The 14,753-nt window shown below is 41.2% G+C and overlaps 1 protein-coding gene across 1 annotated transcript in view; it reads left to right on the forward strand.

The window, feature by feature from the left end:
* The first annotated feature begins 1,681 nt into the window (after window positions 1-1,681).
* LOC121188003 (chromodomain-helicase-DNA-binding protein 6-like) overlaps window positions 1,682-14,753 on the forward strand; it is a 34,959-nt gene continuing 21,887 nt past the window's right edge. Inside the window, 9 exon segments of the mRNA XM_041047477.1 lie at window positions 1,682-1,739; window positions 3,416-3,465; window positions 5,064-5,279; window positions 5,282-5,333; window positions 6,402-6,534; window positions 7,677-7,830; window positions 9,018-9,110; window positions 12,058-12,123; window positions 12,257-12,294. Coding sequence (XP_040903411.1) covers window positions 1,682-1,739; window positions 3,416-3,465; window positions 5,064-5,279; window positions 5,282-5,333; window positions 6,402-6,534; window positions 7,677-7,830; window positions 9,018-9,110; window positions 12,058-12,123; window positions 12,257-12,294 — 860 coding nt within the window.

Consider the following 14,753-nt stretch of genomic DNA (forward strand, 5'->3'; position numbering starts at 1 on the left):
CAGCCATTGGATTGCCACAAGTTGGGAGAGCTAGCTAGGAGGAAAAAAATTAGTTCCCGGCGAGCAAAACGGCGACTTGGGATGAAAAACACAAAACACACTGCACACACCGACAGAGAAAAGGAGGCACTGTGTCCTATTTCATGTTAGCACCCGTAGCTACAGAGCTAGCTTTCTCCCCTAGCTCTGTAATGTCACTGCATCGCTGTTGTAAATACATTAAAACAGCCCACTCCTTACACGTATGGACAGCGTCTAAAACTCCTTCTCGGGGACATCTCCCCACCGAAAAACCCTCCCCGGAGGACTGCTCACCTGCTCCGGACACCGGACACACGCTCTCACCCGCGACATACCCCCGGTTAGCGCGAAAAAAAACCCGTCACACCCAAACAGTGTCTTCCAGAAAGTGGTCTAGGGACTGCGGTCAAGCCAGCCGTTTCAACATTTCAAGTGCTCCCTAATATTTACATTAAAAAAATTATTAAAAATCTCAGGAATGTTAAAATGGAAGAAAAAAAGGTGTATCTCAACCAAATCAGTGCAGGATCACAGTACTACACCAGCTGGTTGAGATACACCTTTTTTATTCTATTTTTACTTTCCTGACATTTTATATAAATGTTTTAATGTAAATATTAGCATTTTAGCTCAATAGCTTCCAAGTCATGTGACCTAATGACTCCAAATCAGTGCAGGATCATAGTACTACACTGGCTGGTTGAGATACACCTTTTTTTATTCAATTTTTACTTTCCTGACATTTTATATTAATTTTTTAATGTAAATATTAGCATTTTAGCTCAATAGCTTCCAGGTCATGTGACCTAATGACTCCAAATCAGTGCAGTATCATAGTACTACACTGGCTGGTTGAGATACACCTTTTTTTCTTCCATATTAACAGTCCTGAGATTTTTAATAATTTTTTTAATGTAAATATTTGCATTTTTGCTCAATAGTACTACACTGGCTGGTTGAGATACACCTTTTTAAAACCAACCCACATTTAACCCACATTTTATTTTGAAAACCGGAAGTTGGTCCACGCTGTAGCATCCTAACGCTGACTTTCTCAACCTCATCCGTCTATTTTCCGTAAAGTCTGTAACACGGGAGCACTTGAAATGTTGGAACGGCTGGCTTGACTTCGGAAACAGGAGAGACGGCTGGCTTGACCGCAGTTAACTGGGGGGATGTCTCGCGGGGGAGAGCGTGTGTCCGGTGTCCGGAGCAGGTGAGCAGTCCGCCGGGGAGGGTTTTTCGGTGGGGAGATGTGCCCGAGAAGAAGTTTTAGATGCTGTCCACACGTGTAGGGAGTGGGCTGTTACAATGTATTTACAACAGCGATGCAGCGACATTACAGAGCTAGCGGAGACAGCTAGCTCTGTCGCTACGGGTGCTAACATGAAATAGGACACAGTGCCTCCTTTTCTCTGTCGGTGTGTACAGTGTGTTTTGTGTTTTTCATCCCAAGTCGCCGTGTTGCTCGCCGGGAACTAGCTATGTATTAGCCCCTGCGTCTGCTAGCCAAAACCTCAAGGAGGTGTAAGCTAGGTTGCTAGCCTGTTAGCCCCTTGAAACATTTGTAGCTGTGGCAGCCAGGTGTGTGTGCGCGCGAGGGCACAGTGAGTCATGAAGTGATTGTGTTGTCTGTCCATCGACAGACTTTCACCTGGCCATGTGTAACACCCCTGGGCTACAGACTAAAGGTGCCAAAAGCTACGCATATCACAGTGGTATGACGCAATGATAATTGCATCAAATGTGATTATGCAAAATAACTTAAAGCCATTAAAGGTAAATAGGTTTCCCTTTATATTTAGATTTTTGTGTCAGACAGATCATAGAGCCATCATGGCTCTAGGATGGTGCTGGGCTGGAAACTGTCCTCCACACAGGGCATCTGCATGTCTTGAAAAGGCTTAAAATACACTAATTACACCTTTAGAAGGTCTTAAACAACCTTAAATCTCATTTGGATAAGTCTTAAATATTTTTGGTTTTCCTTTCCATTGGCAGTAACATTGCATAAAATGTTTTTGTATCTAACTTTCAGCAGAAACTGTCCAAAACATTCATACCTTATATAAAATTCCTATGTGGACCTTAAAAAACCTTAGTTGTTTAGTAAAAAAAATCTGCAGTTGGGAATTTGTTGGGGACAACATGCGCCTCCTTCTCAGTTGTTGAGACAGCTGACTGCTGAAGCAGGAGTTGAGACATTTGTGTATGGTGTAGTGTACTAAGTTAGTTCTACTTGATTACGTTCATTAATAAGCAATAAGCATCTGCAGTACTCTGCTCATACTGATCTAAGAGAAATACACGTTGGCAGATGTTTGCAGCTGCTGTTTGTATAGAAAACATTGAGATCATAGAGACAGCTCAGAGTTGGATACCAGCTAGTGTTGGCACAGAACATGTGACCCTTCTTTTTTTTTAACAGCACATCTTTACCCTGCCCCTTTACTGTGTGTTTTTAGTAGAAATATTTGTTCATTTTTGTTTATTTTTGACAATTAATACCTAGTTATAAACAGATAAGATGCAAAGGTCATTTCTAAAAACGCTTTGTGATCATTAAAGGGTGCAGAATGCTCCTTTTTGTAAGTTGACAGAACAGAGTATATATACTATATATCATTAAATTAAAAAAACACTTGAGGCAACTGTGTGACACTCAGCTTCTTAGAGGGGAAACTTTCAAGAATCCACCTGATGGAGAAAAAAATGCACGAACAAAGGTGTTTGAGTGTATTCTGTGATAACAGAAGTTTCATGTTTTCTGCATTTGAATTGAAATGGCTTGTGCTCATCTTAAGGGATGGCACTATTTGGAATCAGTGTTGTGTTAAATAATTAAAAAAGAAATACTGTCAAAGACACAGCGTTCACACAGCATGTTACACTCAACCAGGCTGTGATGTTTTTTTGTGTTTTCTACAAGAAGAAAAACCCAGACAAACAAACAATGGGTGACAGAGGAGAAGACCTTTTCATGGAGTGCACACTCACTGCTGGGATGAAGCTGGTTTCTGTTGTGTTGCTGAGAAGCTGAGAAGACATCTGCAGATTCACATTAACGTTTTAGAGCGTAGTACAGTCACTGCAGGTGACACTGTACAGGGAAACTATCCTTGGTAAAGCTTGTGTATATTTCTGTATTATAAAAGTTGTTGAATTTAAGTACAGGCTGAGGTGAGATGTATTGAAGGGGAGGAGAAAGTTAAAAGAATGAATGACTGATGGAGGCAATGGGGTTTGACAGCAACTCAAAAAAAGGCATTAATGTGTTTTCACTTCATCCAAACTTCCATAGGCACATACACAGATGGGTGACAGATGAAAGGAAAGATTTGTTTCTGTGTGCATTTCTGGAAGTAATATGAATTATGTCCTTTTCTGTTAACAGATGCAGTGAAGGGACAGAAGGTGAAGATGGACAAAAAGGACAAGCAACAGGTTTGTATCAGGCCAACTCTTCTCGTAGTGATTTCCTTCCCTCTTAGGATGAATTGTAATCATTTTGATGATCCCCCCCTGAGTTTCATCTAGCGCCACCATTAGGTCTTACTTTGTCCAATACTTTGATTTATGACCAGATAGCTGCCAAATGACATAATGAATAATATATTAGCAGCTGATGCTCAAAGCTCCGCTGTGCCTGAAAGTGCAGCCTCGTAGAACTGCTAGCAGCACTGGACACGTGTTCAATCACAGTCTTCTTGCTAAAACAGCCTTAATGCAATGCAATGCACTCCACTGAATTTGGATATGCACAAGTTTTCTCATTGACTCTGTGGTTTAGATGTTGTAATGCTGTGCGTAGCTGCATTTTATATAATCATTTGAAAAGCAGCTTGAAAAGGACAAACTCCTCAATCAGTAACATGTCACGTAAAGTGAGTTCATGTGAGCCTGCACTATAATACTGGTTGAACTGATCATCATTGATGATCAGGGTAAAGTTTGGTTACAGCCATGATTAATAAAGTTATATGTCACAGTTTCACATTGAAACCTGACGTTTCACATGAAGTTATGACAAAGCAGAATCAGTATAAAAGGAACAGAAAAGACACTGTGGCTTCATCCATAAATAATCTGGCCTGTGTTGGAACAACAGAGTGATAACGTCATCATGGCAGACGGATGTGTAGTGGAACTGATGCCTGTTTGGAAATGTTTAGAGAAGATGCTGATGTTGATAACATACTCTCCGTTTGTCTGGTGGCAAATTGTTCTATTTTCTGTAATCCTGAGGGTAGTGATCCAACAGGTGTTCTGGGGAGACAGTACTAGTGTCTGATTTCTGTTTTTAGTTGTGAAGTGTTCATCGTAGCAGTTGGTAATCGCTCTCTTGACAAATAAAAGCCCTCTGCTTCTCTTTTGGTGTCTCTGCTGAGATGAATGTGTTTGTCACATCTGTGTAAAGCCTGTGTGACCAGTTGATAGGTTTGCTTGACTCTTGCTCCTGTCAGTGTTTGTGACACAGTGTTTGGGTTTTGATTGACATGGCTGACAGAAACGTGCTGGGTTTGGGAAATTTCCTGTGTGAGGAGGCAGAGGATGTTTCAGCTCCTCTTTCTGAATGAAAGGCAAAGATTCTTTTGCAACATAAAATCCAGTTTTTTTTTTATTTTTGCCTGGGAATTGAGAGCTCAAAGATCTCGCTCAGTTTGGAGCTTGAAATTATATATTAGGCACCTTGCTCTCACTCTGTCTCTGAATCAGCTGAATCAGTTTGCCTAAAATGTAAAAAAACTAAATAAATTAGACTTTCATTCAGAGAACTACTGTGTAATATACATTTCCATAGCATTACTTCCATCAGAACAACAACAGAGACAGGTCATACTCTGCTGCTCTCCGATGCTGTTTTCATTCGCTCGTTGATTCTCTTCATTTTTTCTTTAATCAGCATTAAACGTTCATCACAACTCAAGGCTTTTAATGTGAAACACTTCCTCAACAGTAGAAAGCAGAAGTAATGACTAACTAGTGAATGAGAGCAGAATTATGCTGATCAGCTTCATTTCTGACTCATTTTTCTGTTTCAGATGTTCACTGGTCTCCTGAAGCGCGCGCCACCTTTGGCCTCCGCTGCAGCAGCCTCCTCCTCTGCCTCGGACCAAAACAGCAACTCACAAACTACAGTTCCCATTATCCCACGGGGATACCTGGTCGTGGGCCCCAAGGGCCAGCTCCGCCTCCTCACCCCCGTGGGCAGCACGGCGACGTCCAATGACTGCACGACCACTGGGGCCCACGCCACTGAGCACTCCGGAGGAGCCCCGCGACCTCCTTCCTCCCTGAGCGAGGAGGTGGAGGCAAGTTAAAGAAGAAACGAAAGAAAGAGGACAAGAGAGAATGGGAGAAAAGAGGAGGGGAGGGGGAGGAAAGGGAATGCAGCAAACCAAAGAAACGAAAGGATGAGAAGGTGGCAACAGTGGTCACACTGAGGAAGAGCAAGGAGCCTAAGGAAGGCAAAGAGCGGAAGGAGGGCAAGACCAAGGCGAAGGAGGGCAGGAAAGAGAGCAGGGCAGACCTAAAGAATGTGGGATCAGGGAAAGTGCCAGGCGCCACAGTAGCTCCCAGACCAGCGTTTTTAAGTGGGTTTGTGTTGGAGTTTGTGTGTTGGTGTTGAGTTGAAGGTGCACAGTGGTCGTGTGGGAGGCTGTTACAATGTTCAGTGTGTGTATCAAAAATTGCACAAATGCATGTCTGAAGATGCCACTCCTCGTCATGAACCACGAGGATGCTGAATGTCTTTAAAACATGTATTAATTGGTAATTAAGAGGTTCAAAGTGTGAAAAGGTCAGAGGACAGAATAAAAATGGGAAAATGAGCAGGTTTCCATACTAACTGAGATTTTATAGCCTTTGTTTTGGGCTTGCTGCTCTATTTTGAGTAAATTGTTTTTAAATATTTTGCAACAGAGACACTTATGTGCATACAGCTCCACAGTACATCTGAGAAATCCACCTTAAAGGCAGTGAAAGCATATTTTTTCCATCACACTGGTGGTTCTGATGCCAACTTGTCTATCTCTGATGGTTTTTGTTGTGCGCCTTAAGCTTTGTGGCTGTGACCTGCTCAACAGTATGAAGCAGTGCAGAATCTAGTGTGAAAGGCTTCGTAGTTCTGCTCTAGAATATTTACATATATATATTTGGACAGTCCCATGGCTGTACAGTGCTTTATTGGGCAGTTGCACAACCAGTAAGACAAATTTTTCTATTTGTGTATTATGGACAAACCCCACTATTGGCTTTGGGAGAGTTAAGACTGACATGATCTGTCTCCAGGACACATGTTGTCACCTGCTGCTGCCTCTGAAGCTGGCTCTCCTCATGTTCATGTCCTCTTCATTTTCCATTCCTCTCTCCTCCAACAGCACCTCCTCCTGCCTCAGGACTCCACTCTGATGTCCTGGGGCAGGTCCAAGGCACCCAGGCCAAGAGCCATGTCCGGGCCAACAGCAAGACCACAGTCCCCTCAGCTCCAAAACAGAGGGGCTGCAAACCCAGGTAAGACATTTTGGCTGGTTCGTAAATCATGGGAGGAGAAATGAATTTATAATGAGCAGAGGCCAGAAAGAGAAAGAATTTAGTAGAAAGAAAGTGAAAGAGGCTGTGGCTGAAAAGCCCCAGAGGTGGGCAGTGATGGAGTAAGGTGAGCTAGGCTGCAGTAAACCTGTCACCCCCAACAAATTATGCTGTTCCTCTGTGGGCAGCTCCATAACAACTATCTCACTTTGAGGGTATATTTTGGCTTTTTTGCAGCTCAGACTCATGAATGGGGTCCAGCTGTGGCTCAGATGCATGTTGAGCAAAGTGACTCATATGTTACTTGTATTAAAAGAATTACAAATTGATTTTAAAAAAAGAAGCTGGTGCATGTGATGTAAATGATCTTTCCCAGTGTTTCCTGTGTGATGGACAGATCAACTTCTCTGTGTCTGGGATGCATTCACACAGATACACACACATGCAGAAGCTTTCAAATTTTACACACAGATCTGAAGATAGAAATTCTTCCCAAAATGAATCTGTTATCTGTTTGTATATGAATATTTAAAAAAATACATATCGTGATCAACATCATTTTAATATATACCAGGTCCCTCTCCTTCCTCTTTCTGTCAAATGTTAGAATATTTCACACTAATCTTGCCCTCAGGCTGCATGTGCAGAAATCTTTTTTTTTTGATGATTCATCAAACGTGCTTTGGGGTGACCAGCTAACCCTCCCATCTCATAAAGCTGTGTTTTAGATCATTAGCTGCTGCATTAGTGGATGATGTTCCAGACTGGAGGTGGGTGTTTGGATATCAAGTGGAAAATCCTTGTTTTTATTTTCAGAACCGCACAGTTAAAATTTAAAAATTTCTCCCTCCTCCTCCACTTCTTGATTCAACAGTGCGGGTGGAGAATTGAATTGAATTGAGATCAGGCCAGTGGTTGTCTTTTGTCTTGATGATCACAAAATAATGGCACCAGGAGAGATTAATAAAAAGGGAAGGTTAAATATTTATGCCACATCTAACTATCTTAAACAGTCCTCCAGAACTCCTCAGGGATCAGTGAACTTTCCAGCCTCTGCCTGTGAGCAGACACTGCTGCAGGCTACTGGTGCTGCTAGTTACTCATCAGAATTCCTCCTCTCTCAGAGACCCTGGTGCAGCTCCAGTGGAGAAGAAGAAGGAGGGGAAGAGGAGAAACCAGGAGCTGGCTGTCCAGGAGGGGGTGGAGCGCGACAACACTACCTCAATGTCAGCCCTCAACATGGGTGGAGAGGACAACCAGGACCCCCTGGATAATGCGGTGAGGGGACAGAAAGACTGGATAGACCTGAGACACAGTGGGTTAATTAGACTGACTGGGGTAGAGCTGCCTAATTCATTAAGTGTAACTTTATATTATGCTTCAGACATGTGGTTAAAGATGATTTATGTGGTATTTAAACTCTTGAAAATCGAGAGAACATTTGTTAGAAACTTTAGTTTTAACTGTTGTAAACAAACAGGATCATTGCCAAAGGATTGAAAGATGATTCCTAACATGCTGTGACATGTGTCAGGGAACAACAGTCTTTTAAATAAAACATTTCATTTGAAAACTGCTGTACCTTCTAATAATCATACGTACATTACTACATCCACATTAGTTGGGAATTATATTGATACAGGCTGACAGAAGTGAAGGTGACCAATGGCATTATGACCCCAAACCCAGACACTTTCTGACACTTTCATCTTATTCTTTCTGCTTTTCCTCTTTTCATCTCACCTCCTCTCCCCCCTCTTCTTCCTCTCACACTCCCCCTGTTTCACCCCAGTATCTTAAGGTGTTATTTCCTCCATTTCTCCACCTCTGGATTGTCTTCCTGATTCCTTTGATCCCTTCTCCATCACTCCTAACTCCTCAATACTTTTTCTCCTGCTTCACCCGATCCCATCCAGTATCGGTATCAGGTTCCAATACCAACATAATTCACGGATCGGAAATATCCGTTGCGACCTACAATTTGTAGGTGAGTTTGTGAAAGTTTGTGAGTCTGTGAAATTTGAAAAACCTTGATTTGTTGCTGCTACAAGAGCCAGTGTACTTAATTTGTGCTGGTCAGATCAAGCAGCCCTTTTTATTTCTATTTTATTTGCAGAGGGGTAGTCTAAGAGAAGGTTACCCTTTATGGGTGTCTGTCTTAAATTTAATAAATATTGACTGTTAACAGGATTTCCTGTTTTTCTGACCTTATACTTACCTCAAGTTGCCTTTTAGACATATATGTATACATTCGTACATTTCATACTTGCCTGTAGAGAAGATTCATTACAGCATCATATAAAATCAACAATGATAATAATAATATTAACGCAAACAGAGCTCTGCTGTGGGAATAGTATCGTATCGACAGATATCCAAATTCAGGTATTGGGAAGTGAAAAAATGTGCATCCCTAGCCTCACCCCCCTCTGTCTCCACGACTGTGTCTTCGTTCTCACCTTTAGAAGCGGCGTTCAGGACGACAGGCCAAGAGGAGGAAATACAACACCGGTCGCATCTCGGCGCTTAACGCCACCGTGCTGGCATGGCAGGCCGAGGTAAGGACGCACACAGACTCCCACTTTGTTGTCGGTTTGTGTCTTTTTTATCTCTTCCTTTTTCCTTGTATTATGTCAGTCTCTCGTCTTGTCTCATGAAGAAGAAGGTGATTCTTTCCATTACAAAGATTTCATAAATGATATCGTGCCAGTCATCTGTAGATGGGGTGTCTGGCTGAAGCCATTTCCTTGTAATTGCTTTTCCAGCAGCTACGCTCAGTGTTCCAAATACAGTACTAGTCAAAATTATTGGCACCCCTGAATTTGAAGTACATCATTCTGAATACCATCAGAAATAAATAACCACAATGTTTTAATAAAATGTCCACGCTTACTGAAAAAAGGAAACAAAACCTGCACAATAGTGAAATAATACAAACACAAAATTTATCCTGGTCACCATTATTGGCATCCTATTGATGAGTTTAAATCAGTTCCTCAAATATATTAAAAAAACCCCAAATCATTTTCAGTGTTCACATGACCTGAATTAACCAGGTAATGATGGTTTTATTGTATGAAAAAGGGCTGGTGCTTTGACCAAGAGAAAAGCCTCAGAAATGCTGCTATCAAAAAACACAATTCCAAAAGCTACATGGCGATCGCCAAAGACCGTGAATTCCCTGTTTCAACAGTTTCTAATGTCATCAAGAAGTTTCGCAGTCATTAAACTGTTCAGACGCTTCCAGGACGTGAAACTCAGTGAGAGGAGTCTTTGAAGGTTGGTGCAGGTTGTGGGAAAAAAAAACACCTGGCAAAACATCTGTTGCATCTGTTTTGAGCTGTGTATCTAAACTTTTCTAAAATGATTCGCATGATTGTTGTATAAGTATCAGTGTATGGAATTTGTTGTAGGGTCCTTTGCTGTATAAATTGTTTTTCCTGTTTGTTGCTTATTTAATTTGTGAGTGAGCAGTTTAGCCGATTTTCCTCTTGTTTTGTGTTTGTTTCAGAAAGATCAGGGTTTTTTTGGTTTGTTTTTACATGTTCTGAGTGGACTCCGATCCACGATCACATTGTTCTTTCTTTTCTGCTTTTTTAAATTAGAACAATAGGTTATCAGAAACATACACATATCAGAAAGCGGTGGGGACACTTCCTTGTTATAATTTTTGTCTATATAATCTTTTATATCCATCCTTATTTTCTGTCTCGTCGGTTTAGAAACCCTGCGTTTAGCCTCTAGACAGTGCTCTTCTTTGCAGAACCTAATATCAAATCGATAGAAATTGGGGTGTGATCTGACAAGTCCATGGTTCCAATATTGCAGTTGACCACCTTTTATAAATCTCATTGTGACATAAAAATAATAGTCAAGCCAAGAATAGACAGAATTCACGTCTCAGAGTCCCAGCTCTTCCATCAGTAATTTTAGATTTTTGTAGTTTTATTCTCTCCTATGAAGCAAGGTTTCAGCTTATTCAGAGTTGGGTGAAGTGAACATTAAAGTCTCCCTCACAAATTAGGATACCCTGAGCCTCTGAGATTAATAATTCAAAGATTTGTTTATAGAATTTTCATTCAGATCCCGGAGGAGAGAAGTAACTGAAACACCCTGTGGATATCACTGCACCAGTACAAATCTACTGTCAGTATCTTTCTTTTCATGTGTGCACTCATTTACATTATAAGAAGTTACTGTAATTGACTTGATATATTTTAAGCCCCCGCAAGCCTAAATAATATCCTGCATCACTGCTGCTGCAAGGAACAGTAGCACTAACATAATCATTAACCAGTAACACGGTAACGGAATAATGAACCAAACTGTGAATAATAAGATAATAGCGGTGGTTAATCAGTCCAATTTCCTGATTCCATTCCATTCTGATTATTGACGTCTCGATTCGATTAGCAATCGATTATTGAGTTTCCATTTGACAACAGTAACCCAAAAGGTGCTCTCAGAGCACCTTCAGTATTGTGTCTCTATTGGGTCTTGCTAGCATGGTCAGCTCGCTGGCTGGTTCTGTTACAGGGTGTTTTGTCGTGACTGTTAGTCAACAGCTCCCCCTTGTGTTTAAATTCTGTATGACAGCCAGTAACTGGAGAATCACTGCTGTGTATGACCAAAAAAAAAAAACGATCTTTGGAAATTTAATAATCGACTCATAATCGTCCATAATATAATCGTGATTAATCAATAATCGATTTTTTTCATCACCCCTATAAGATAATATAAAGGTCTCTTTCATGGCCTTATAACTCTGTTAGTATGATAGGGGACCCTGTTCAGGTCCCTCATGTCCAGTGAGAGGTGTCCTGACCCCAAATCTACCCTCCAAATAGGTTGATTTGTCTCATAACATTATCCTCAGCATTGTTTAAGAGTCATAGAAGACATTATTTTTAGTGTTATGAATTAATTTACAATGAATATGAATTTTTAATTCTTACTGTCTTATAGGAATCTGCCGCTCTGTGTCGCCATCACCAAATCAGCAAGACTGAAGTCCCAGTTTTAGTTTATCGCAGTAGAAAATCTTTGTGTTGTGTAGATGTCACTGTCTAAAGCGGCAAACTGATAAGCTTGTTTGCTTGTGTGAGGTCAGCCTAACTAAAGTAGTTCAATACAACACCGCACAATAAATCCACCTTTATTAAAGTTCTAATGTTGATTCAGGTTCATTTTGTGCCACTGTTGAGTTGTGTTATGCTGTGTATGGATATGTATCATGTTATACTGAGAGCTTCTAATATTTAGTTTGCACTCATTGATATAAACAGGGTGGACAAACTGTTGCTAGCAGCTCTCAGTGTGATATATTATCTGATAATTATTGATGTGTAGTATGCAGTTTAAACTCTGTGAGCTGCTCATGTAAGTTTTTGTTGCACTGCTGCTGTAAGCGAAAACTCTGTGGGCTGCTAATCTTTCCTCTCTCTCTCTCTCTCTCTCTCTCTCTCTCTCTCTCTCTCTCTCTCTCTCTCTCTCTCTCTCTCTCAGGAGCCACCTGAAGACGAGGCCAACATCATTGAGAAAATTCTGTCTGTCAGGACAGTGAAGAAAGAGGTGAAGAAGAAAGAAAACAGACACACACACAATCTCATGGACGCACTTTCATGAATGGAATTTCTTTTTTATAGATTATAAATGTTATGTTTATATATTTATTTCTCCTTAATCTGTGTCTCTGTCTCCTAAGACTTCATTGTCAGAGGAACAAGTGGAGGAGACAGAGGAGTTTTAGAAATTTGTGAGTCTCTTCATCATTGCTCAGTCATACATTTAAATACACTGGCTCTTTATATTTGTGATTTTAAGGACTCTGGTTTCATTCAGTGTTTTGGCAGAGTGGTACTTTATCGAAGAACAGCAAGATTCAAGATTCAAGAGTCTCTATTGTCATTATGCGAGCATAACAAAATTTTTCAGAGAATCTCGGCTTAAAGGCACACATATAAATAACACAAATACTTAAAACAGAACACAGAAAATATAAACACAAAGTAAGTAAAGTAAGTAAAGTAAAGTAATAAAGTGCAGCTTAGTGCGAGCAAGAATTTTTCTTTGCCTGTTTGATGTTGAGGGGACTTGTCATGCACAGTGGATGAAGAGGCTCAGGTGAGGAGGATGTTGCTGGCAAACCACTGGCTCACTGCAGCTTTGGTGTCATTTCTTTTGTTATGTCTGCATTCTGCGGTGTCCACTGCCCACCTGCTCAGACCAGGTGAACCATGCCAGGGATGTTTTATCCACCCTACTGACGTACTATACACGAGGGGGAACAGAATATTAGAACCACCCCTCAGTGTAATACAATCCAGGCGTTTATTTACCCAGCGGCTGAAGTTTCCTTGAGTGAAACCCCTGGCTTTTCAGCAGCTTCAGTTCAGCTGTTTGTTCTGTGGCTCTGTTGGTGGAAACTGATACTCCAGGATGAAGTGCTTGTGATCACTGGAGCTGTTTCATGTGGCTGTGCTGGTGTGCCGCTTGCTGCCTACTGGCAGGGACGGGGACATGTGCTTATATGGAGTGCATTTGACATGAGACAGCAGATATGATGTTGAATCGCTGTCAGCTGATAATCAGTCTTTATCACTTGGATTCAGCCACGACAAGCTGTGTAAAATATGTTTTTATTAGTCTGGATTTTATCTGTAGCTTATGATGCTTTTTATGATGCACTTGCCGGATGAAGCTGTTGTTTTAAGTGGGAATAAGCAGCATGTGGCATTCTGGGTGCCAGAAGCAAATGGAGAGCAAACAATGCCTCAAACTGGCACAGCACTGGTTGGGTTATGGAGCTCACTCTAAGGAGCCGCTTCTTGAGGCTGCACCTGATTACAGATGCTTTAGTGATCAAAGAAATGTCTTGAAAATCATCCCTGGTTAATCTACAGCAAGTCCTAGGTGTCCATGTGCAGCCTCAGAGGAGCTGAGAGTCACTCTGTTGACTGGTGAAAACTTATCAGCAGTGTCTTGTGTTGTTTAGTGAATAGTTTTTATGACATGATTTCTCCCAGGGAAGTTGACTTTGCTCACTTGGGCTGTTTTTCAGCAGTGGTCTGTTCTCCAGAGTCAGTGAAGTGCTCCTCAGCAGCCTCTCTTTAATAATATGATTGCAGTTTATTCTCAGGGCTGATGAATGAAACATGGGAGATTTGTCTGTTAATTCAAACTGAACGGATGTGAATTCTTTACTTTTCTGTGACTGTATTTAGAATAATGGATTCACAAATTACAGTTAGAGAAAAGTCAAATATTTGTAGTGTAAAAATCACTAGACAATTTCCCCTTGGGCAATCGCGAGAGTGGTGCATTGCGCTGCTAGTAATATTGTGTGTCTCTATGAGTATGTGTAAGTGTGTGTCTTTGAGAGTCTGTTAGTGTCTGTGACTGCTACGCACAGGATAGTATTGACACTATTGTGTGTGTATGTACCTCTGTCCTGTGTGTGTGTGTGTGTGTGTGTGTGTGTGTGTGTGTGTGTGTGTCTGTGTGTGTGTCTGTGACACCATTGACACCATTATGTGTCAATGTGAGTGTGTGTGTTTATGTATCTATGTCACACAATAGTGTCAATACTGTACAGTAGTCACAGTATTGCGTGTGTGTGTGTGTGTGTGTGTCTTTCTGTGTCAGTCTGTCTGTGTGTCTGTGTCTTTTGACCCCTATAGTTCTGCTATAGTTCTAATTACAAAGACAGAGAGACATAGAGTTACTAGACAATTTCCCTTTGGGAAATCGCGAGAGTGGTGCATTGCACTGCTAGTATTCATACCAATGCATTCCTGTATCCTACAGAAAAAGTGAACACATTGTGAGAGAGAGGACAAGTGTGGCTACAACTTTGGAGAATTTCACTGCTGTAGAGTAAAATTTGTGGCCGTAGTCGTCGTGTAAAGAAAAAATTTCAGAGAGTTTTTTGAAAGCCTCTCCACTCTAACCTCCCACTCTAGCATGGAACATTCCGCAATACACACTCATTGAAAACCCTGATCTTTTCCAAATTCACTACTGATCAATTAGGGCTCACAGTTCAAAAACTACACAACTTAGGAAAAAGTTGAATACACCCCAAACACACAAGACTTGTGTCTACATTTTACAGTTTGAATGGTGTTTCTAGGTTAAAGTATGCCAGAGCAGTAGATGTTTGAAAAAGGGGGAGAATTTGCGACTTTTTTGAAAATTTCCCA

This window comes from Toxotes jaculatrix, chromosome 2, assembly GCF_017976425.1.
Source record: "Toxotes jaculatrix isolate fToxJac2 chromosome 2, fToxJac2.pri, whole genome shotgun sequence".
Taxonomy (NCBI): domain Eukaryota; kingdom Metazoa; phylum Chordata; class Actinopteri; family Toxotidae; genus Toxotes; species Toxotes jaculatrix.